Source organism: Athene noctua, chromosome 2 (genome assembly GCF_965140245.1).
Source record: "Athene noctua chromosome 2, bAthNoc1.hap1.1, whole genome shotgun sequence".
Taxonomy (NCBI): domain Eukaryota; kingdom Metazoa; phylum Chordata; class Aves; order Strigiformes; family Strigidae; genus Athene; species Athene noctua.
The window spans coordinates 135,010,669-135,033,855 of NC_134038.1; the positions used below are offsets into that span (position 1 = coordinate 135,010,669).

The 23,187-nt window shown below is 38.5% G+C and overlaps 2 protein-coding genes across 2 annotated transcripts in view; both read right to left on the reverse strand.

Moving 5' to 3' along the window:
- Nucleotides 1-2,560, reverse strand: part of AGMO (alkylglycerol monooxygenase) — a 194,349-nt gene extending 191,789 nt beyond the window's left edge. Inside the window, exon 1 of the mRNA XM_074898034.1 lies at nucleotides 2,414-2,560. Coding sequence (XP_074754135.1) covers nucleotides 2,414-2,545 — 132 coding nt within the window. The 5' untranslated portion in view covers nucleotides 2,546-2,560. The remainder of the gene's footprint in view (nucleotides 1-2,413) is intronic.
- An 18,869-nt stretch (nucleotides 2,561-21,429) lies between these two features.
- MEOX2 (mesenchyme homeobox 2) overlaps nucleotides 21,430-23,187 on the reverse strand; it is a 53,743-nt gene continuing 51,985 nt past the window's right edge. Inside the window, exon 3 of the mRNA XM_074898035.1 lies at nucleotides 21,430-22,725. Within this exon, the coding sequence (XP_074754136.1) occupies nucleotides 22,501-22,725 (225 nt within the window). The 3' untranslated portion in view covers nucleotides 21,430-22,500. The remainder of the gene's footprint in view (nucleotides 22,726-23,187) is intronic.

Sequence of the window (23,187 nt, forward strand, 5' to 3'; positions counted from 1 at the left end):
GTCATTTGCTGCCCAGATGTAACAGTATACCTGACCTGCTCATAGGAGCTGCTTCTATGAAGTGCATATATTTTGGAAATCACCAAAGTGGTCAATTTTGCAGACCACCAAAACCATGAATATTTGAGTGAATTAGAAGGTTCTGCCACCTGCCTCATGTTGGAAATTGCATATCCCTGCAGCTGTAGCTATGTGTCTAAGGTACTAGAAATACCCTCATCCATCTGATATGTACAAGATCATAGAGCCAAGATCTAAATGACACTTCTATATGTTGTCTCAGAAAAAAAGGAAAAAAAAAAAACAAACAAAAACCCAAAACCTGCTTAGGAGACACTGATGTAATCAGTAGTTTGTTTCACACCTGCATTATCATTACTGTCTTTTAGAGTGAATTATGTGAGCTGAGGCCTTCATTTATTACCAGCTCCACACTAGAAATTTATCGTTGTGGGGGGCTGAGATCAGACATCTGCTTCTGCCGTTGTACCCATTCAAGGGGTTACCACTCATGTCACTATTAAATCTAGCCCTGCTGAATCCAATGGATCTGCTGCTCTTGCAATTTGTTCCCTACACAGTCAAAGAGAAGCTGCTGGACTAGTAGGTCAAATAAACAATAGTGAAAAGCAGCTGGAGAGGGACTGTAGGTAGTTACCTTCTGCCCACAAACACATGGCCAGAAGAAGAGGTGTGAACACTGCCTAAACTCAGACCAAAGCCATACAGTTAAGACAGTTATACCACTAAAAGACTTTTACACACCCACTTAACCAAGCATCAAAAGATCTCTTCTGGCAACAAACCCACCTGGGGAAGGGGGTGGGGGGGCAGAGGGATTCTAGTACAACTCACCTAAGACAGCAATTACAGGAAAGTAGAATCGTAAAAGGAAACTTTTAGTATATTTTTTTGTGAGGTATATATTCCCTTACAAACTTATCATGATGCTCTACAACAGCAGAAGCCTGCAGGTGCTTTTACAATGCAAAGAATTAATAAGAATCCTTCCTCAAACTTTTACAGCTATGTGCCCAGTAAAAGAAATTCCAGGTTTGGCCAAGGTCTGAGCTGAGTACTGCACAGCTCTACATGGGAGAAGAAAGGTCAGGCACGTTAAGGGATGCTGCTGGCAAGAAAGTGAATGATATGTGAAAGTAAATGAAATGCGGGAACAGTAAACTGGACTGAGATATGCAATAGATAAAGCTGGAAGGAGAGACCAGGTGACCGGCAAAGACCAGGCAAAACTGTCAAGCTCTAGACAGTCTGCCTCAATCATGACGCTACAGCTTAGTTGCAAAATGCCTCCGAGGAAAGCAGTGCATCGACCAGACACTGCATACACAGGCTGGGTTTGAGGCAGCTGTCTGCTTACACTACCCAAAAGGGCAATGTTTGCTGGTAACAGCCATCAGCAAGGGGCTGCTTCATATTACAATTCCCAGAAAGCTGCTGACAGTGCTACACTGCTCTGCGCAACCCAGGACACCCCCATTACAGCCCAATAGCAGCTGCTGCACAGCAGTCCAAGCACCTGGCAGAGGAGCTAGTCAGAGATACCAGCACCCCTATAAAAAGTGTGGACCTCCAGTGAAGCTGGACTGAATTTACTTTGACAAGGGCAAAATAGTGTTTATCTGCTGTCTCCACAAAAAGCTCGTATCGGTTCCAGGTTCAGCGGGAGCTGGGTGCCGAGATATGTGCAATAGGTAGGACAGAAGGGAGCAAAGGTACCTCCATGGCAGCAGATAAATGGGCAGGGCAGACAGGGAGGGAGGGATATGCTGCTGCCTGCTGACAAGGGAGTTCTCACCCCTGACCCCTGTACTCTTGCCTTGGAGCTTTAGGAGATGGCGGTGTCCCAACACAAATATTTGTTCTCAATTCTCTTAAACGATCTTTATTTTTTATTTTAAACAGAAGGTTTTATTTCTCTTTCTTTGACCGAACTCATAGCACTCACCTTAAGGGCGCAAAGGGACCTGACTTTTTGCTTGCTTTAAGAACCATATTAGCCAAACACAGCATCATGTTTTCTAACTTACTCGGTTCAGTTTGCTGTCACTATATCCAGCAGCACCGACAAGCTGAACAATGGTTCGCATCAACCCTCAGACACCTGGAGTGCTTCTCTGAAAACCTTTACCTCCTAGTATCAGGCAGAAGCATCCGAGCCTTCATTTAAAATACATTAAAACCGACTGCGCGGTTATACGGGCAGCTTGCAGACAGACAGACAGCCCAGGAACGAAAGCGGTCAGAAAAAGTCAAGGTATTTAACCTTCACTCAGGTGCCCTTTGGTGGACAGTCTCCCTGGGCCTCCCTCCTGCCGCTTCTGAAGGTGGGCGGGGGGCGGTGCGCGGCGAAGGATGCCGCGGAGGAGGGGAGGGCCGGGGAGGGGACTCTCACCTTCTCCACGTAGTCGGGCACCTCCTCCACCGTGCGGAAGGAGCTCTCGCCGGGCGGCAGCGCGTAGAAGAGGGCGCGGAGCTGCTGCCCCGGCGCGGTGGCCCGCGGGCCGCCCATGGCCCGGCTGCCCATGGCCCGGCCGCAGGTGCGCGACCGGCGGGGCCCGCCCTCCTCCGCGCACCCGCCCTCTTCCGCGCACCCCCCGCTCCCAGGCGCGGCGCTCGGGCTTGTAACTCGGCCCCGAGGCCTTGCTTCGGTCCGCCGTGGCGCTGGGGTGCTGAAGGCGGCTCTGGGGAAAACCTCGGGTTTTTTATTTTTTGTTGAATCGTCTGCTTCAGAGGTTTTCTTGGTGGGTTGAGTTTGGGGATTTTTTTTTTTTTTTTTTTTTTTTTTTTTTGATGTGCCATCACTTGCATGACCCACTTCTGGGAACGAGGAGAAAGTCCTTGCGCACCTACCCAGTGCATGGCCCGGTTCCCTTCTCACCTTCAAAAATCTCTAAACAGCAGAGCTCAAGGTGCCCTTTTTTCACTTTTAGACAGGTTTCCCGTGCCCAAAAAAAGATTGCTCAGGTTTTGACTTCTGTGTAAAAAACAGAATTTTAGAAAATTAAAATGTTAAGGGCTTTGAGAAACAAGCTGGGGTGTGCTTGTTGGCTCCTTCGTTCAGCTGTATGGCTCAGTCCAACACTCTTCCCAATAAAAGTTTGTGTTTTTTTAAACTTTCAGAAGGGCTTATCACGGCTCAGTTTTATGTAGCTCCAGTTAACATGACTATACCGAAGGTAGCCTCTAAAGCCATCTATTATGCTTTCATTTGCAATGGAATAATAACCAGGGAAACACAAAGAAATGGTGAAAACAAATGGATGCTATACCTTTGTAGAAAATGACATTTAGAAATGGGAATAGGGACAGGATTTGTACATTCAGGCCTTCAGTCTGAAGCTCAGGTGCATCCATTTCCCTATCAAATGTTTGTCAATCACACTTGAGAGGTTTGGTGTTAGTACAAATAATAAGCTTTGTGATAAAATAGATTAGCCAGAAATAAAAACACAATGTCCCAACAACCCCTTCATCTCAAATGTTCAGTTCCACCTACAGCCTTTGCAGAAGAAATGGACTGTAAATCCTGCTGTAAAGGATCTTGCCACAATTTAAATCCTCCAGTCATTAAATTAAAAAACAACTTTCTATGTTGAATCAACCCTTAGTTTTGGAAAAGAACTATGACAGGCAATTTCAGCTGAAGTGTCTGTTTAGAAAAAAAAAAAAAAAACATGTAGAAATTGACATTAAAATAATTGAAGTAATGCACATTTGTGATGTGAGAATTAAACATGCTGCCATTTAAACAACAGTGGGGGGGTAGGTTTAAACAATATTTTGCAGTTTGAATAATGTAACAATACTGTTATGCGTGAATGTCAGAAAATTACTGGAAGTACCAGTAAAAATATTTTACTTTAAGCTGAACAAGGCACAAGTGTATTAAAATGGCATTAATGGTGAAATAGATTTGGGAACTCCCTTAATATGTATAGTTTACACTAAGTAAAAATTTAAAATGATATCCTAATGTTCTCAACTCCTATGTTGCTTTACAGTACTCTGAGACCCTTCTAGAACTCTAGAACTTTAACTTCTAAAATCAGAATTTATCTAAATGAAAATTCCAAATTTACTCAAAAATCACACAAATCAACAGCGTTCTGATTAGATCTTCATTGCAGGCAATGGCACATGGTAGAAAATGTTTGCTTTTTCATTTAGACTAGCCTAAGTATTTCTATGGTGTTACTCACATTCAAGCTCCTTGAACTCCCCCTAACCTCAACCACACCATCCATCCCAGCAGGCTACACTGAGACCCTCATTGCTCTGGTGCTTGTGTTCATCTTGTTCCACTGTCAGCTCACAGAGTTAAAATGACCAAAACTTAATCCCACAAAAAAAAAATACTATCAGTTAACAGTATCGGGGGACCACTCTGGGGTGAGAAGAGAAATTAACAGGGCAAAGGAGCCTATGGCTGCGCAAGGTGAGATACATTTCAGGTGCCATGGAAGTACTACCTCATATCACACCATTCTGGGAAAGAAAAAAATCCATCATTTTTTTATACTTTCTTAAAAATTATTATTTTGGGCCCCCATTTCAGTGTAAATTATTACCCAAGTATCACTGTACTGAAATTCTGGTTTTCAAAATTAAAGAATTTGGACTTTATGCCTCACAGCAGAAACAAAATAGTTGTGTTTTCCAGCTTCTGTGTCCAAGGAAGAGCAGATGATAGCACCACAGTAGCTACCCTTCTGGTGAGGAGAAGAACAATTTTAAATCCTATCTGGAGCATCTATGAGTTTTAGACAAGCTTCAGAAATCTGGCTCTACAAATGTAGCTGCTGTTGTCTATTTAAGCCTTGAAATTTAGCCTGCAGTTTCCAATGCTCACTCACTTCTTTTTTTAAGAAAGGCATAGAAAATAAAGCATCCGGGAACACTGCTTTAGTGGAAGTTCTAACCCTCTACAGGACAATGCTCACTCCATTCAGTGACCTTGCAGAATTTTTTTTGCGAGAGTTGGATTTTCTTTTTTTAATTAATTTTTCTGCGAAGAGTTAATTAACCTACCTCTGTTTTCCGTTTTACAATAAAAAAATAGAAAACTAGCTATTTCCCATCCTACATTACCATCAAAAATGCAGAAGGATGTTCTGTCTGGAGACTGGGATTCTGCTGTTGACTAGTAGAGTATTCCAGTAACTAAGGCAACAAAAGCCTCTGTTCTACTTAGAGGAAATTGGGGAGCTGGCCTAACATGATCTGTAGGTGGATCATATTTTGTTTTCTCTAAAGAACTCCATCCCACCCACTTCATGAACAGAGAACGCCCAGACGCTTCCTGTTTGAGTCTCTCTGAGCACTAAACCAGCTCTAAATAATAAACTCATAAAGGGAATTAAGGCAGGTTGAAATTGGGATGGGCAGTATAGTCTGCCTTGGCAATTAGTCACAGCAAACTGAATCATATCCAGAACTGAGCTGGGTTTAGTATGATTTATGTTGTAGTATGTTTGAATATAGAAACACTTTAAATGAGTGCATTGTGATGAGCAGATGTCAATTTTTTTATCACTACTCAGGTATTCAGCACCTATATTAACACTTGGCAATGGATGTCATTAGAGGAGCACCAAATGTATCAGTGTTATTATAAAACTGTTACTATGAAATAGTTTGAACACTGTCTTTACCAGTGATAAACCCTACATCATACAGTACCTTTTTTTTAAAAAAAAAAAAGTTTTCAAGTGTTTCTTTGTTCATATTATACAGGCTATGTGTTAATACGTAATTCTTAATAACAGGATAATACTGACTCCAGAAACATGAAGACAGGGATGTTCTGCATGTTAATCAATGTCATGCCATGCACTTAGCCACTTACTGCTAATTTTCCATTTCTTCTATGCAGGACTACTAACCATAGAAAAGTGTTCATATATGATCATTCTAAATTATTTAATTCAGTGCAACTTGTTAACAAAATCTATTTGTACACGGGTTGCCAAGATGTCCAGAGAAAATAATACATTCTTCAGGCTGTCTGTTGGGGAAACCTACTGTGATAAATGTACATACTAGTCTTAGAACTTTATCCTCTATGTTTGTTATTAGCATCTATTCTTGATCCTATAGCAGGTTTGGGTCTTTTTAAACCCAGTACCATGTCTGGTATCTTTTTCCTTGCTCTGAAAGGAGAAAATACTTTTTTATTCTTAAAATTCCTTATTATGTGCCTTCTGTCCCCTAGTGTATTGACCAGGGAAATCATTTGCACCTTAGACTTTGGTCCCCTACTTAGTCGAGCTAGATGCTGACTTTCTGCCGGAAAATGGGTGGCCAGCACTGCTCTCCCCTTCCTTCTAACAGGCTTTCTCCACCATTTACCTTGCCCTGGCACAGAGGCTGACAGGATTCCTCCATGAGTTGGTTTACCTCACAAACTCACATAGAACAAAATTAAGCCAGAAAAGAAATAGCTTTACATTTTTCTACTGCTCTAGTGAGCCAAGTGACCCATGAGAGGGTCCAAGGAGTGCAGGAGTTGGCATAAAAGCCCAGGAGAAGGAGGACAGGTCCACATAGCTACAAACCAGAGATGAGAGAATGAGGTGGAAACAGGACTTCGTCATTTGAGCAGCAGTAAGTTCTTAGATCAACTGAACAGCTCATGGAGTCACCGCCTCCTGTGCATTTGCCAAAAATATGGCTTCAGCAGGCTATCATATGTCAGCATGCAACTACATCCAAACAGTTGATGCTTCCTTTACATCAGCACTTCAGTAACTGCCTCTGAAAAAGTTCCTTTTTTTTTCTGGAAGCCTGGTCTCTAACAGGATGGAAGCTTTTACTTTTCTTTGCCTATTCTCATAACTGTATATGTTACCTACTGCATTTTATAGATGGGTTTTGGCTTGACAGGAAAGCTCCCTGGTACTCCGTGTTCTAGCTGTCACACATGAATGGGCTCACGGGGCATCTTCTGAAAGGAGAGTAAGATGGTGCTCACAAGGGACCATCAGGATGCAGGGAAGCCAGGAGGGGATAGTTCAAGAAGTGTAGCAGATGAAAGATGTAGCATAAGATGAGGAGGCATGCGCCTGATCAGGAAGAGGACAGTGGTGGCTCAGAACTGCAGGAGGGAGGTTCTCCTGGACACCAGAGGAGCTTTGCAGAGTTTACTGCAACCCAGAAAACCAGCTGAGATTGCAAGATGAGACATACAAGATCTGAAGGCAATGGCTCACCCTATTGGGACACAATGAGCGACAGGGGAATTTACATTCATGCTTCTGTATTTTTATTAGTCCTCAAGCAGGAAAACGTCCATTTTCTGTATTTCAGAAATTAATTTGGTTTAATTTCTATTCTAATAAAACAATATTGGAGATAGAAAACCCTTTTGGTGTGGTTACTATGCTGACTGCAAAGACGACAGTCAGGGAGGTTCATCCTGAAACTCTGATTCTGGGGAGCCAATCACGAGCAGAAAGCCCTCTAACATGTTTGCACGTTAGCCTTCTTGAACAGTGCTGTAATGGCAAGAAGTTCCCCAGAGAGCCTAAGGAGTGATTTCAGCCCTCCCCCGCTTCCAGCTGCATGATGTGCACTCTCAGCGCTTTCCTTGTGCAAGCCCTGATGGTCATTAGACACTGTGCTGAGCCATTTTATCATGCTCCATCAGCAGAAAAAAATAACCCAACAAAATAAAATGCTAAAACTGGCTTGAATTATTCTGGACTGAAGTCAAGACAGACATTCACAACAGAATGGACAATCAGGATGACATGTTAGTCTAGACTCTACCCTGCTGAGGAAAGCTTGGGAATTTCAGAACATCAAACTTATCTTGGTATCTCTTGTCTAAGCTCTGTAGAAAGATTTGTCAAGAAACAGGCATGTAGTCTGATTAAATGATTGTTCATCCTCTCTCTGCATGCCTTACTGCCTGGGCTGTTCAGCTGCCCATGGGTGGGCTACTAGGCTGCCCCATCTACTGGGTGTTCAGCTACCAATCTGCTTAAGAAGTGAACTCTTAATTAGGTCAGTTCTTGGCACTCCCTGAAGTTGGCTTCTTGGGCTGCTTATCACTGCTTAACCTGAAACAGCTCCAAGAAACTGCTTTTAAGCAGTGAGTAGCCCCACACCATCTGACTTGCTCATACCCAGTTCTGATGCAGACAACATAGCTGCTTCATGAATCAGGAAGGCAGTCATCAGGCTATTCAGGCAGGCTGAAAAAGAAGGCAGAAACTTTTTAAGTGTATTTTTGTTTTTCAGAATTTTCTGCTCTTGAAATACTTTAACCTTTTGTTCCTACTGAGAAAAATGTGTTTTGTTTTTTTGGTGGGATAGGGGATGGGATGGGAGTTACTGGAAAAATAAATTCCATCTTCATGGCAAGAGTATCAAGTAACTTTAGAAGACTAGCCTGCCCACCTGTTGTGAGTGTTTCCAAATTTTATTTGGCATGCTCTGCTGTGTAATTTCTTGCACTTTTATTTCTGAAAATCTTATTTTAGTTTGATTTATTAGGAACGCTAGGTTCAAGTTGCTGCATGCTGTAACCTACATGGTATGTCAGCATTAAATAGGTTACAATCTCAGAATCAGGATAGATATCTTGTACACCAGGATCATTTGATCAGATAGGTTATAACCCATTTAATAGATCTTTGTCCTATCTGACCAGTGATTGTAACTGTTTATTTGTTGTCACCAAAATAGTCTCTTTCATGTTTTTGAATTAGGAACATATGAATATCAACATGAAGTAGATCCAAAATCATGAAACATCTCATTACGTGACCTATAGCACATGCTACCACTTTACTCCATGTGTACAGGCAGGAATCATTTGGGTCATTTCTGAGTGGAAGCATAGGAAGTATCACCATTCAAGCAAGACTAACCAAAACACTGATTTTTTTTTTTTTTTAATCATGAAGAACAATCATACAGAATTATAAAGATTATGGACATATAGCTGAACTTCAACAGAAAAACAATTGCCATAAATTGACACTAGAATATATAAAGATATATCCTAGTACCAGCAGCGGATGTAGTTGATAAAAGTCATTAGGTAATATTTTAAAGCTTGAGGTCTTCAAGCATCATCTGGCTTTAAATCAACTATTTTTCTTTATCATGAGGAACAGGGAATAATTTCTTTTTCCTAGGAAAATTACATACTTTCTATTTCTCCCTAGCCTGAAAATCCCTAGTCCTTGAGGGAGAGATTATTTTCTGTGGATGACTCCCATAAGTACAGTAATTTATAAATGTTGAGTGCAATTAATGCATTTGAACAAAATAGAAAGAATAAAATGCTTAGCTACCACCGGTGGTAGAACACCTTTGGAAACAGGGAAATCCCTTTTTTTTCTTCTAATAAGTTACCTGGGCCTCTGGCAGTCAACAAGCCCTCTGTGTCAGTACACCTGGTAGGAGATGAACACTGCCATCCCACCACCCCCCAAAGGGAGTCTACAGCCACTGTCCCCTGCCACTCCAGAGCTGGTGCTCATCTCTGGTCCAGCTGCCTCTGTGGTCCCTCCTTAGTAGAGTTTGTTCCCCTTCCTTGTCTTTGAGCCACTGCATCAGTGCTGCAAATTCAGGTCTGAGTGCAAAGAAGGAGCCCTTCTCCTACTGCCCAGAGTCACAAGCTGCCAGCTTCCTCCACCCAGGGAGTGTCTATCCACCACCCATACCCAAATAGCCTCTTACTCTTCCTTTGTTATGTCCTACAGCTGATACTCATGCTGCTCCAGGGACTTTGTGAAGACTCTGTCTATCACCTGCTTGTCATCCTTGAAGCTATAGTCACACACTTACTCCTTCACCCAGTGCCTAAGGACCTCTGCTAATGCACACCTCCTACTGTGAGACCACCCCAGGAAGAAGCACCAAGTGCTCCCCACAGTCCCAACCTTTATTGCTCTAGTACTTCCAATGCACACCAGGTAATTTGTCTGTCACAAGGTGAGGAACAAACCTTAAAATACTGTGTAATCCCACCCTACCTGGAGACATTCCAGCATGCTTTTCACACCCCAGCTAGCACTCTAATAGTCAAAATGCCTACTAACTGCACTCCTACTGACCTAAATAGGTTCTTTCCTAATCAGCAATCAGATAAAGACAGAAGTTGCAGACCCTTTTTAATCAAGTTTCCCTTTCAGAAGGTAATTAACTGAAGCTGTTGGCTTTAGATTTCAGAAACAGCTAAAAACTGAAATTTGGAGTGAAGAAAAATTAAAACCAGAGCAAAAAATAATTAATACATACAACAAAATCTGCAAATAACTGGGGGGGAGGAGGTATGTTATGAAAAAAACATTAAAGGAAGGCAAGCAACTGAAAATTCATAGAAACTCCCAAAATTCTGGATTATTTAAAATCTAGAGCAGAAATCTAGTTAAAGAGCTGGTAGAAGGTAGCATATGATGAGGTAATTAAAGATTACTGTAATGCATAATTATTAAAACTGTCTGTCATGCTTAAGGATAAAAGTTTTCAATCTTTGAGTGCTTTTCATTTTGCAAGCTTGAAGTTCATTTCATGCCACACACTTTTTTATATAGTATGAAAAGCAAAAACAACTCTGAAAGTTATTTAATAGAATGATTGAAATAAGTATGATTAATCAAATTATAAGCAATATATATGTCACATTTTACCCAAGCAAAAGCTTTTTTCTTTTTTTTTCTTTTTTATATGATGAATATAAATTGAAATATAAATTAAATTTCATTTATGCATACACATCACTTTGAGGGGTGAAAAAAAAGACTATCCACTACAGAATTCACTAATGAAATGTCTATTTTTTCCTCCTTCATTCTAGTTCTAAAATTTAGCTCTCCATATATTCATGAATGTTTCTAATCTCTTTTTATGTTCAGGGAATGAAATAGGCTTCAAATTTGTATGTCATAAGTATGGAATGTATTCCCTGATATTCAGTTGTGGGGAATCCTTCCAGTGTTACAGAGTAACTTACACAGCAGCTGTGATCAAGATGTCTGTTAAGTTTTTCTTTGCTGTGCTGTTTACCTGTTCTGAAACACTTACTGGTTTAATATCTGCGGCAAAACCCAATCAGAAAGGAAGATTTGTATGTGTAGTGTTTTGGGGAATGCTTAGGAGTTTGTGGGGTTTTTAATGGCAATTTTTCAAGACAAAATAGTGGAAAATTAGAAAAAGATTTGCAAGAGTCCAGATGCAACGACCAAGGTCAGTTCTGTCTACTTAGAGTACGTTTGCAATGAATCAGCTCCATAATTTTGACATGAATCATCTCTCAGGCTTTTAAGAGACTGATGAGCTACCTGGGGAATGCATGTTCATTCTTAAAAGTTTACAAAATCTATCAAAATCTGAATAGTCAATCTGAATAAAGCAATACAATTTATGAAATCCATTATTCTGAATTCTTCTTTTAAAAAAAAAAAAATTACATTGACCTCACAACTCTCTATAGTTACTTGTAAATTGATGAAGATTTTAGACCACAGTTCTCAGTCAGTAGAACTGCTGTTGACATGCTTGAGCCATTTCTGTAACATCGTGAGTCCTTTTTTTTCGCCCATGAAGAAGCGTGTCTTTGGATTTGGAATGCAGTGAGAGGAAGGGATGGAATGGGAAGTGGGGAGATGAAGAATAAACAGAGGCCTTCCTCTACCAACTCTTCAGAATTCAGAGAAGAAAATTAATATTAACTCTTTGAAAAAAGCCTCTGAATATGGGTGTATCTTTGGAGTCTGGGTGGTGTCACAAATCTAAAGGAATTTGAAAATGTTGTTGATCTGTGTCTCCAGTTTAGCTCTCAGTATTTTTTTGCCTGTATATTTTTTCAGCTTTTTACCTTTCAACCTGAGCAAACCCTGGCATTTTCTCTAATGTAATGAGAAAATAAAATTGTCAATGAAAAGGCTCCTTAGAGGATTCTTTCCCTTTTCTCTGTGTGTGTTTTTTTTTTTTTTTTCTCTGCTAGATGCTTGATGTAATGATCACATACAGATCTGTATTTTCTTTAGCATTACAATGCTGTAGCTGACATTAAGATCTGCAGTGAGACACTTGGTGTGTAGTTCTGAACTACCACTATCAAATAGTGTGTAAAATGTTGATATCTGTCATATCCAGTTATTCTGCTCCAGTGAAGCACATTCCTACATAAACTTCCTCCACAGACATCTTACTGACATTATCATGTTAAAAATGTCTTGGACCTTATGCCAACTGGCATTTCAGAAGCTGAGAGATTTCTTTTTTGCCCAAATGAGAAGGAGAATAATCTCTACATTATTTTTCTTGGCTGTTTTAGCAACTGAAATTCTCTGAATTGCTTCATTGCTCACATAAGTACTTAATCTAATTTTGTTTTTCTGAATTGCACCTATTCAGGATGCCTAAGCCACTGCTAGAGTGGGAAGACAAACTAAAATTTTATTAATTTTCTAATTTAAATGAAAAAATGAAATGTGAAAGTAGCATTCTAACTCAGAACATTTTTAGATAGAGATATATATGTTCTCTATAAGTTTCAATTTTGGTTTGTAAATGTTTTATTTGTTGATGATTTTGTTATGATCGGTCACATTTTTCAACTTGATTTAGGGTGAAAACTAATTTAAAATATCGAACTTTCCACAGAGAAAGAATTACATTTTCCAAAAAGTTAACAGATTGAGTAGTCTATTATCATAGATATATTGTAGATATAATAATCGATGCAGATTTCTGATGAATCAGGTTAATTAAATTCAGAGGAATAATTTGATTTAATATCAGATACATCACTAAGTCTTCATTTGATTTTGTAACTCACAAACACACACAAAAAGATCTTAAATGTCCTCGAAAATAAGATATCCTTATTGCCTTGAGCAGCACAGCATCACTTGTAAAATGAAATCTCATGTTTTATGCCAGTTTAGGACATGCTTGTACTTGAATTGGAGAAGATTAGTGTGGAAACTGAGCTGATTAATTTTTTTCCATACAATGTCATCTTTTCTTTACATTTGAGAGATGAATTTGCCATTACTCAGTTGAAATATGAGACATATCTGCCAATCCATCGTTACTAAAAATCACGAATTGTATTTTATATAATAACTGTTGCAATCATGTTTGGCATCCCAATTCATTTTAAAAAAAAAAAAAAAAGGAAAAAAATTCACGCATTTTTTTCCTTCCAGATAGGAGAAGTTGTAGTACAGTGAAATCCAGTGTCCCAATTAAGACCCAGTTTGTGTAATTGCAGTAATCAAAGCAGTGCTAAGTAAGCAAACTGCATTTGTGGTTAGATAGGTCATTATTCACATTCACTTCTTCCGTTGTCACTCTCTGAATTGTTACACAGCTGTGAAGTTTCACCTCAGGGAGAGCTGCACAGCAGTGATAGGCAAAAATAGGGATAATAGGTGCTTATGGTTTGCATAAAGCTGCATATATATTTCAGCATGGTTCTTTGGATGCCAATTTAAATACCTGGATGATAGTATAATCTTTTGCTGTCAAAATTTCTGAGAAACCTATATCTGCCTTGGTCTTCAGAGCTTTGTCAGACTCACCAAAGATGACTCCAAAAGCACTGTTCGGTGTAAAAGCTTTTTTTTATACTGTTATGATTTTCTGGTATTCTGAGGCAGTGGAAGGTGTTTGTACATATCTTGCAAACATGTTAGGAGACTATAGTCTCCTGCTGGAAATAAAATAAATCTCTGTATTGAACTGTCAAATGCTATATTCACAAAGTCATTCAAAAAGCCATTGTACAGCGGACTCAATCACAAAGTTATGGCTTCATCCTCATATAATCCATAACGTGAGCAGGTATGGGATGGATTTTAGCCATTAATGCATTACAGCACAGGAACAATTTCAGTACAATTTTCAGTTTTGTTTTCCTTTCTTTCTAATCAAAATGCGTTTCTCTAAACCTCTATTCTCTAAATTTAATGGAGAACCCACTATAACAAGTAAATACTGGGATTTTGATAGGTATTCAACCCAGGCCAAGAAAGGGTTTTAGGGGTTTGTGGTTTTGTTGTGTAATGAAATGTCAACAGTATATTTCAATAAATGTATTCATACAAAGTCTGCTTTTAATTTCATGAGATCCTAACTCCAGCTTCATCATGCTTATCTTCGTGCCATTGCTGAATCTTTAATTCTTCTTTTGTTAGTCTCTTAAGAGTCCATATAACTTTTAACAGGAATCTGGCTGAGCCAAAAAGGAAATCATCTCAATAACGCTGCATGCCAGTGCTTTGTGTACATCTCATTATCGCAATATGCTAAGTCAGTCAGAGGCTAAGCATGATATTGAAAACACAAGAGGAAGTCCTTATGAAAGTAAAACTGCTCTTCGTAGTAGAAGACTGGTAGTTCAAAACCATCCAGATGTCTCAGGGTAGATCAGAAATGTAACAGCACTAAATACTCAGTTACTTGCAGGACTGCTCTTTATCTCGGTGTCATATCAATCTATTGTAAATATTCTGTCAAGGGTTCTGCATAAGGCTGGGGAGAAAGTTGGGTTACTTTCATCAGTGATAAAGCAAACAATGCAGTCTTACTGTCAAAAGGAGTAAATGTGCCTGTGCTTTCCTCATCCTTATTTTTTTAAACCACTAACAATGTTATTCATTAAAAGGACTGTTTATTCAAAAGACCTTCTGAAATCGCCATAGGAAATAGGAAGCCTTGCATTTATACTGGTAATCCCTCAGTTCCTAACAACAGTCATCTGCTAGGGAGAGAGAAGTGTTGTAACATCTGGCTCAGTGTCGTGAGTTTTCATCTTCTGTCGGGAGGACTGATGTCATGTAAGGAACAGAGGAGCAGGCTAACTATTGTAAGTGAGAGAGGCAGCAGCAGTGGTTATCCTCTGAGCTGGCTCATGGATCAGTTGACTGGCTGCCTGCAGCCCCCATGTGTTGATTCTGGCCCGTTAACCACCCTGTTAATCTTCAAAAAGCTTTAAAGTACGAGTGTTTTGGAGAGTGAATATAGGTGAGAATTTGCAGGTGTCTTTCACACAAGACAGCCATCTTCCAGCTCTTTTCAACAGACAGCTCTCCTAGTCTATTAAAGCACAGAAGGAAATTCTTTCCACCACCTTTTACCCTGTCTAAAATTTCTGAGAGCATCAGGATTTTTAACATTTTGCAAGATGGCAGTGCAAACGTTAAAGGAACAGAAAGTCAGTTTACTGTTTTGGAAAATATATACACTTCATTCAATCCACATCATTTAACTTTCAGTTTTTGAGTGTCACCACAACATATACTGCTGCATGAGTCATCTCAATCCTGTATCAACCAACATGTCAATTCTCTGAATGATTCTGTTCTATTCTTTTGGGAAAGAACAGCATACAAGAACAGGGCAATTTTAGGCAATTCGAAGGTTATACCATGCTTGACACCTGACTTCACTTTAGTAACACCTGCCTGAAGAATAATTAGCAGGCCACTTTTAAAGAAAGAACTTCCATACACCACAGATGGCATTCTTCATACCAGACAGGCAACGATGTATGTTGGAAGTAAGCCAAACTGTCTGCAAAAACTGTGAGAAATTCAAGACAGACATCTGAGTGGAAGGAAAGTTTTACCTTCCTCAACACCCATACCCCCCTGCAACCATTCGGGAACATCTGTTCAAACCTACCTCTGTATATAATGCGCTTTATTTTTCTTATCTACGAATGCCACAAATTACAGGAGAAAAAAAGCAGCATAGCGAGTTTCTTTTATATTGGTTATGAAACCTACAATTCAATAACATAATGTGATGATTTGCCAGCCATAGAAATCCTGTATTACAAGACTCTTGTTAGAACCAAGAACAAAATTTTCTTTACTGGCTAGTAATATGGGGCTTCAACTCACATTTCCATAAAGTGCCCCTAATTTTCACTGTGTACTCAAAACCTCATTGAAATCAGGATACCATGTGTCATAACAGAGGCACAAAGTCAACAGTCACTTTGGAAATTATTGGCTAATGTCTTAATCCTGGACTGTTCATTGATTTGTATGAACTTTTGTATGTACTTTGGGCTAAATCCAAATCCCTGTGAAATCAATCGCAATCTTTCCATTGCCATCCATAGGCTTTAGATGAGGTCCTTCAATTCCTTAGAAGAGTCTTTACTTTGTTCTTGCAAAAGTATTCTATATGAAAGAAGTCCTGGGAACTCTTCATATTATTGTCATCAGAATCAAATGCCTTATGCAAATATTCTAAAATTAGAAAAGTAACAGCTCTATGTTGTACTTAGTATCTCTTACGAACTAAAAAAATGTGCATTTTATTTCCACAGTTCCAATGAATAAGCATATACACAAGAATTATAGAAATACATATACAAAATTATTTACAATGTGTTGTAATTCCAAACTAGGGCTTTTTTTCTCTCCTGGTACTCTCTTAAATGCATTTCTGTGGTGATTGCATAAAATTTTTCTAAGGGCACTTTTCAAGATAAATTTTTAATTTGGGAAAATGCCCATTTCAGTATTTTCTCAGCTGCGCATGTGACTTACTTGGCAAATAATGTGGTAAGTGTTCAGAATAGACATACTTCTAAAAGCCCTACAGCCCATATGCAAACTTAAGTAACATATACAGTGTATATATATTCATGATGACACATAACGATGAGAATCTGTCCCTAAATACTAAACCACTTGTATATATATTTGCCATGTTCATTGCTCCATATGGTTTTGGAGCACACTTTTATAACACAAAACCCATGATATTATCACATGGTAATAAGACAAGAAAGTTCCTACAGAATTCAATTATTGTGCTGTTTACTTAAAGAATGAGTGAATCTGAAACTTGTTGGCTACTAATGTAAAATAAAATTTTACAGAGTTTCTCTTAATGGATGCTAAATTTTACAAATAAAATCCAAATGTTAGCAGAATTTATGGCCAAATTTTGTCTCTCTCTCTGAAGAGAGAAGTTCTCTGTGGACTAGTGATGTTATTTTGTTAGACATCAGAACTGAATATTTAAATTTAAGTATATAATCTTAATAGATATAATGGGTAAAAATTTCTAAAATAATCACATTGGTACACAAAAATGTGAAACCATTTATGGAAAGAACAGGGATGTGGTGATATGCTTTATTCCAGTCAGTTAGTATTCTGAACAGAAATAATGCCATTTTAATTATTATTTAATATCCTGGATCACATTCTTATACCTTATCTCAACTATATCACTTCTGCTTTGAAGAACCACATATTTACTCTTTTTTTTGAGCTAGGGGAAGGAGTCGGGGTCAAGAGGGTTGGAAGAGGTTGTCATAGAAAGCATTCAAGAGCTAAATAAAATTTTAAAAAGGAACAGAATCAAGTCCTCACAGCACATTTAGTAGGGCACTGAACAAAAGGCTTACTGGCCTTATGATACAAGGTGGCCAATACAAATTAATTCAGTTCCTTGTCATTTACCCATTAAAAAGGCTATTTTAAAACTTACCTTTCTTTAAAAAATCTTTGAAGTCTGTCTATAGAAAAGCACTGCAAAAAAAGAGAACTATGATTATTTCCTACTACAACTACTGTTTAACAAGCTTTTAATTTGCAACACTTTTTGAGGTCTTCTCTGCTTGTTGGCATTAACCAAGTCTGCTGCCCAGGTGATTGTTTTCAACTGAATGAAAGTAAAGTTTCACTAAATTTCTTCAGATAGGAGTCATGACAGTTCAGATGCCAGAAAAAAGACAGCTAACAGATCTGCATGCACGACTTGGACAGAAGTAATAAATGGCTGAGAAACTTCTAATACATTTGCAGTTTGTACAGATGACTTGTCATAACCTCTTATTATGCAGTATGGCGGCCCTGACTAACAGCCAGCAGCCTTAAATTACATTGAAATTGATTCCTACCTGCAGCTTTCAGCAGTAAATGATGTCAAAAGAGTATGGGCTTAAAATAAAAATTAATAGAAATATATAAAAGCAAATAAGCTCTGGTATGTTCTTATTAATCTGAGGTAATAATGTGCATCATCACTGAAGCCCTATGCCAATTATTGCCAGCTATCAGCTACATTGCCTTTTTTAATTAGTATGGACATCAGATTGTGTACAGAATTCTCCCCTTCAATCCACACACATTACCTAAAAATATTACATTACAGTACATAATTGGTTAAACATTACTCTTTAAAATTTCTTGAATCTTGTAGTCGATCTTAAATACTGCATGTACTCTATTAAATACAAGCTCACCCAAGAGACATGAACTGACTGAAGCCAGGAAATTCTAAATGAAGGCTCAAGCTGACATTTTGTCCCTAACTTATATAACTATGTTTCCTCATAGCTACTAAGAGTTCATGTCCTAATGGTGTTTCTTTCTTTATTTGTACAAGTAATATTATTGCAATAGTCAGAGCCTTCATTTAAGAAAGCAGGTACATAAACTACCTTGAAACTTGGCCTGTGGTGGAAAGACATAGGTATAAGGTCTCTCCTTCTTGTGCTTTTTTTGTGTATTTTTGGATCTGATGAAAAGAAAGTCAAAAAAAAGATAAGCATTTAATTAAATTCCCAAACTACTTCCAATTTATGATTTAATAAATTGAGCGAGCTTGCAATGGCGTTATTTTAACCACACCTCTTGAACTGCTATTGTCAAGATAAATCTGAAAACAATGAAGCCATAGTAAACAAAAACACAAAACAAAAACTTAACAATCGTAAGGGAAAAAAAAGAACCACTGCAAATAATATATAGCCTTGTACCCCAGAGACAGCAGAATAAAGAATTATCATCTGTCATGTTGAAAATTGTTAAACATCAGTTGAAAAACTGTTAAACATCATTGCCCTTTTACACTCAATTATATTTTCTCTGTATGTTTCCTAAAAGTACATATTTTCTCTGTGTGGCTCAGCAATACGCTAACAACAAAACGTCAAAGAGAGGTAGACTCTGGACAGATAAGATATTAAAATTACCTTAACCCCAAAAATACATCATTAGTCTTCAGAAGCAAGATTAGCTGTCAAGAAGTCATGAAAAGTGATTAGCCACTATTTAATAACAGGAACTAAGAAAGATAAATAAACCAAAGCAGGTTTCATCATTTCACTCCACCACCAAGTGCTTGCACAACTTTGGGCAAATCACAATCTTAAAGCTTGATTTTGTCCATCTGTTAAATGGTATAGTCTTAACTATCCCATATAGCTAGATTGGTGGAAGAACCCTCTGTTAGGTCTGCAGACAGATATAAGCCAATGGAGATAAAACAAAACTTCAAGTTACAGTTCAAAAGCCTTTGTCCATAGCTCTTTTCAACAAGGAAATTATGCTAAAGCTTTGATACAAAATCATAATATGTTACAGCAGATGATTGATCCTAGGGGCTTCCATAAGACAGGTTTTGAGTAACTGGGGTATTCAGAACAAGATGAGACATTGTCTGCATTAATGAGACCTACTAACCCACAAAGTGGAGTTAAAGCACAGGGTGCTCATTGCTGCTATGTGTGGCTTGAATATGAGCTAGCTGAAATCTGAAAGAAGCATGTCTGTATTTCTGTGGGGCTGTGCTTGTAAATAATTCCTTCAAGACCGTGGTAGGAAGCTCACTGTGCTTAGACTTCATAGCTTCAAGTTCTACCAGTGTGGAACCTCTGCACCATACTGCACCTACCAATGGTGCACCCACAAAAGAGTTGTTTAAAACCACAAGAGATCTTTAAGTAATCTAAGAGGTTACTACATACAGTTAACACCTTACAGACAAATTCAAAGTCTGAGCTGCTTTTAAAGCATGGGAGATGATCATTTTTGTTAGTCTTTTTTTTTGCTGTAATATAAAGTTACATAATTTGGTCCTTTGTTTGAAGATTCATTCAATTATCTAAACAAAAATTTTCCTCTTCAACCTGTGCTTTAAGTCTCAACAGATTCAGTTAAATCTAGAAAAATGGAAAAATACTGTCTTTCTCAATTGGAAAAAATTCTTTGGGTAATGAGATTATTATGGCTCACAGATTGCCATCATCACATATATTGGCGGCTCCCCTACTGCAATTATCCCAGTCAAATCACAGTGCCACTAACAGAATAATGCACTTTTCAAAATGCCTTGGGCTAGGAACGCATTGCTGGTGAATTTCAGGTAATGTAAATAAAGCACTTCCATTTGTTTTGTAAAATGTCAGCTCAAACTTGGACAATCCCTTTACAGACTCAGTCTTAAACTTTTTATGGAAGACAACAACAAACAATTCTGAGAAGCTGACAATGCATTTTTGACAGAGTATTTCAAACACAATAATCTCTCCCCTCTTTACTAGCAAAAGAAGTCATATATTTGACTAAATCTCTGTTGCTAAGAATTGTTATTGGAAAAGTCAGTTTTTCACCTTTTCATCCTAATTTTTCATTTTGAAATTTAACTATATTTTGTTTAAGAGAGAGGAAAAAACCAGTCAAGAATAAAAAGCTTTAGTCTGAATCACTGGGTTTTTTGTCCCGTTTTGATAATCGCCACCATCACCCAAAAAAACTTTCCCATCCAGCCATGAAATAAAAAATATCAAGTATTCACAAGTAGTTGGCTTACTTCTCTATCCTACTCCCATTCTCAGCAATTTTGTATGACAAAGGCATATGAAAAAGAACTGAGAAGCAAACGCAAAACCCCTTAACTGCTGGAATCAATAAAATGTTCTGAAGTCTTTAAAGAAATTCATTACCCATTCCTTGGATATTTTAAACTAAAATGATCGTGACAACAATTAATGTGCAAGAAAGATCAAACCTACAGTGGAAAGGATTTGGAAAACAGACACAGAGTTCTTGATTGTATTTAACTTTTATGATGCCCTAGTGCTGCACATAGCAGAGCTTCAGTGAATGCTCACAAGCATTTACTTGGATATGCACATTTCTTGCTCACTCTTTCTTTCACTCAACTCCTATCACACTACCCAGTCCAATTCATCTCCGAAATTTTTGAGATATTTTGGGTTTTTTTTCCTGAAAAGCTTTATTGAACAAAGGCATGATAATATAAGTATGCATCTCTTCCTGCTATTTATTCCCTTTCATCCATTTCAACAAGGTCCCACAAAATAACCCTTTATATTTGCTCTAAATCTGGAAAAATGGTTGAACAGACTCTTGTTGGTTTTGGCTGAAAACATCATTAGCTGCTAGATGCCTTTTTCCTGCTAAAGGAAAGAGTTTTGCAAATGGATCAATGTAGAAGGTTTATCCAAGATTAAAAGCCTGAATTTGAAAACATAGCTTTCTGTTGTCTACAGACAGACTGAGTTCCGAAAGATCTGAAAAATGCAGAGCTGCTTAGGACTCTTACAAAAAACACTTTAAGTATCCTATGAAATCACTGAAGAGAGACCAGAATTATTTAAAAAGGATTATTTATTAAACATATTTCTTTACAAAGTACAATCAATGGTTTGCATTAAATTTTGGGGTTTGGTATTTGCCTGTATGTACACAAAAGCTTAATACAGAAAATATGTCTTGATTTTACACATGGGACACAATACTGAGTTACCTTCATATTTTGATTTCTACCAACATAAGCAGTCGATAACAACTTTCAGCTTATCTGCCGGGGCTTTTTTAAACTGAAGATGAAGCAACAGCATTTCTGCAGAGTGTCAGTATTTATCAATGTACTCAATTATGACAAAGTAGAAATGAATAATTCTTTGGGAAGTTTCCACTGAGCATGAGTGGAACATGACATTTTTTGGCAAGTTACTGGACTATCCTTATGATCCTAAAAATCATTTTTTGCAGTTATAAGATAAGAAGAATTGAGGAGCTAGGTAAGTTTAATAATACCCTATTAGCAGCAGTTGATAGTAAATGCAACATAAGGTTTGTTTTGTCTGTCATACAAGGACGTGTCCTAGCAGACACTACTGTATTGTTCTCTATTTGAACAAAAGTATCTGCATGTATTGTATGTCTTTGGAAAAACAAAACAAAAATAAAGAGACAAAAAGCCATTTATTGTCATGAGTGACTATTGCCATCAGCTAATATGAATGCATTGCTAAAATTAGTGAAGACAGGAAAATGCTGTAAGGTAAATATATACAGAGTTAAAATACATTTCTTATCCACTAGATAGTGATTTTGTGGCACTGTGGTTTTCAGAATATAACGTCTGTTGAGAGCAATGTAATTTTCAGTGCAAGCTAAAGCAAAAATACCTGCCCGCTGTCATAAACATGACAAACAAATCTGGAATGTTCAAAGTAAGTTCGTCTTCCACTTCTCCACTCTTGAGGCACCTTTAAGACATGGCACTTACTGTAAACCATCTAAAAATCAAGAAAAGCAGACACAATAAGCCTGAATTTTCCATAACAACTTTAAAAATCACTGCCAGAGTCACTTGCATACGTAAACGATGCCTGTGTAAGGCTTGCCAGCAAAGCATCTTTCCTGAGAACGGAGCTGGGACACTCTCTGTTTATCATAAGTGTGCGTGCTCAGAGCTGTGATCGCTGTCGTGGCTGTCGTCGTTCGCTAGTGAGTCCCCTGTGTGCTGGAGACCAGCTGCGCCGATGCCAGAGAGCTCAGAGGGGAGCAGCGTGCCCTTTTTCACATTCACCAGTTCCTTCTCCCGGGCCGCTGCCCCTTGCTGACCCCCTTTTACCCGCTTCCACTTCATTCGTCTGTTCTGGAACCAAACTTTTACCTTCATGGAAGAAAGACAAAACAAGAAAATAAAGATCGTGTCATTGAAGATCGTAATGATCTTTCTAGCTGTGGCACAGCACTTGGGGTTTTTTTTCTTTTTTTTTTAGTGTGCTTTTCTGTCTGTATGGTAAAAAGCTTAGCAAGCTTTCCCTGAAGAGCAGGCAATCCAGTTTGGACGTGAACCCTGGGCGTGTGAGGGTAACAACTGCAAAGGAGGGAAGGGGGTTACCGCAAGAAGGCAGCTGGGCTGTGTGCAGCAGATAGCTCCACAGGAAGATCCGAGAGCCCTTTAGAAAAGATTAAAAAGTTCACCTACTCTTGAAACACATATTAATATAATTTCACAGGCAGAGAAGCAGAGTCAACATGGTTCCCATCAAGGGACTGCGTGGAAGAACCTACATTTCATCTAATAGCTCCGTCTGGTGGCAGGGACTGCCACCCCTTGTGCTTATAATGC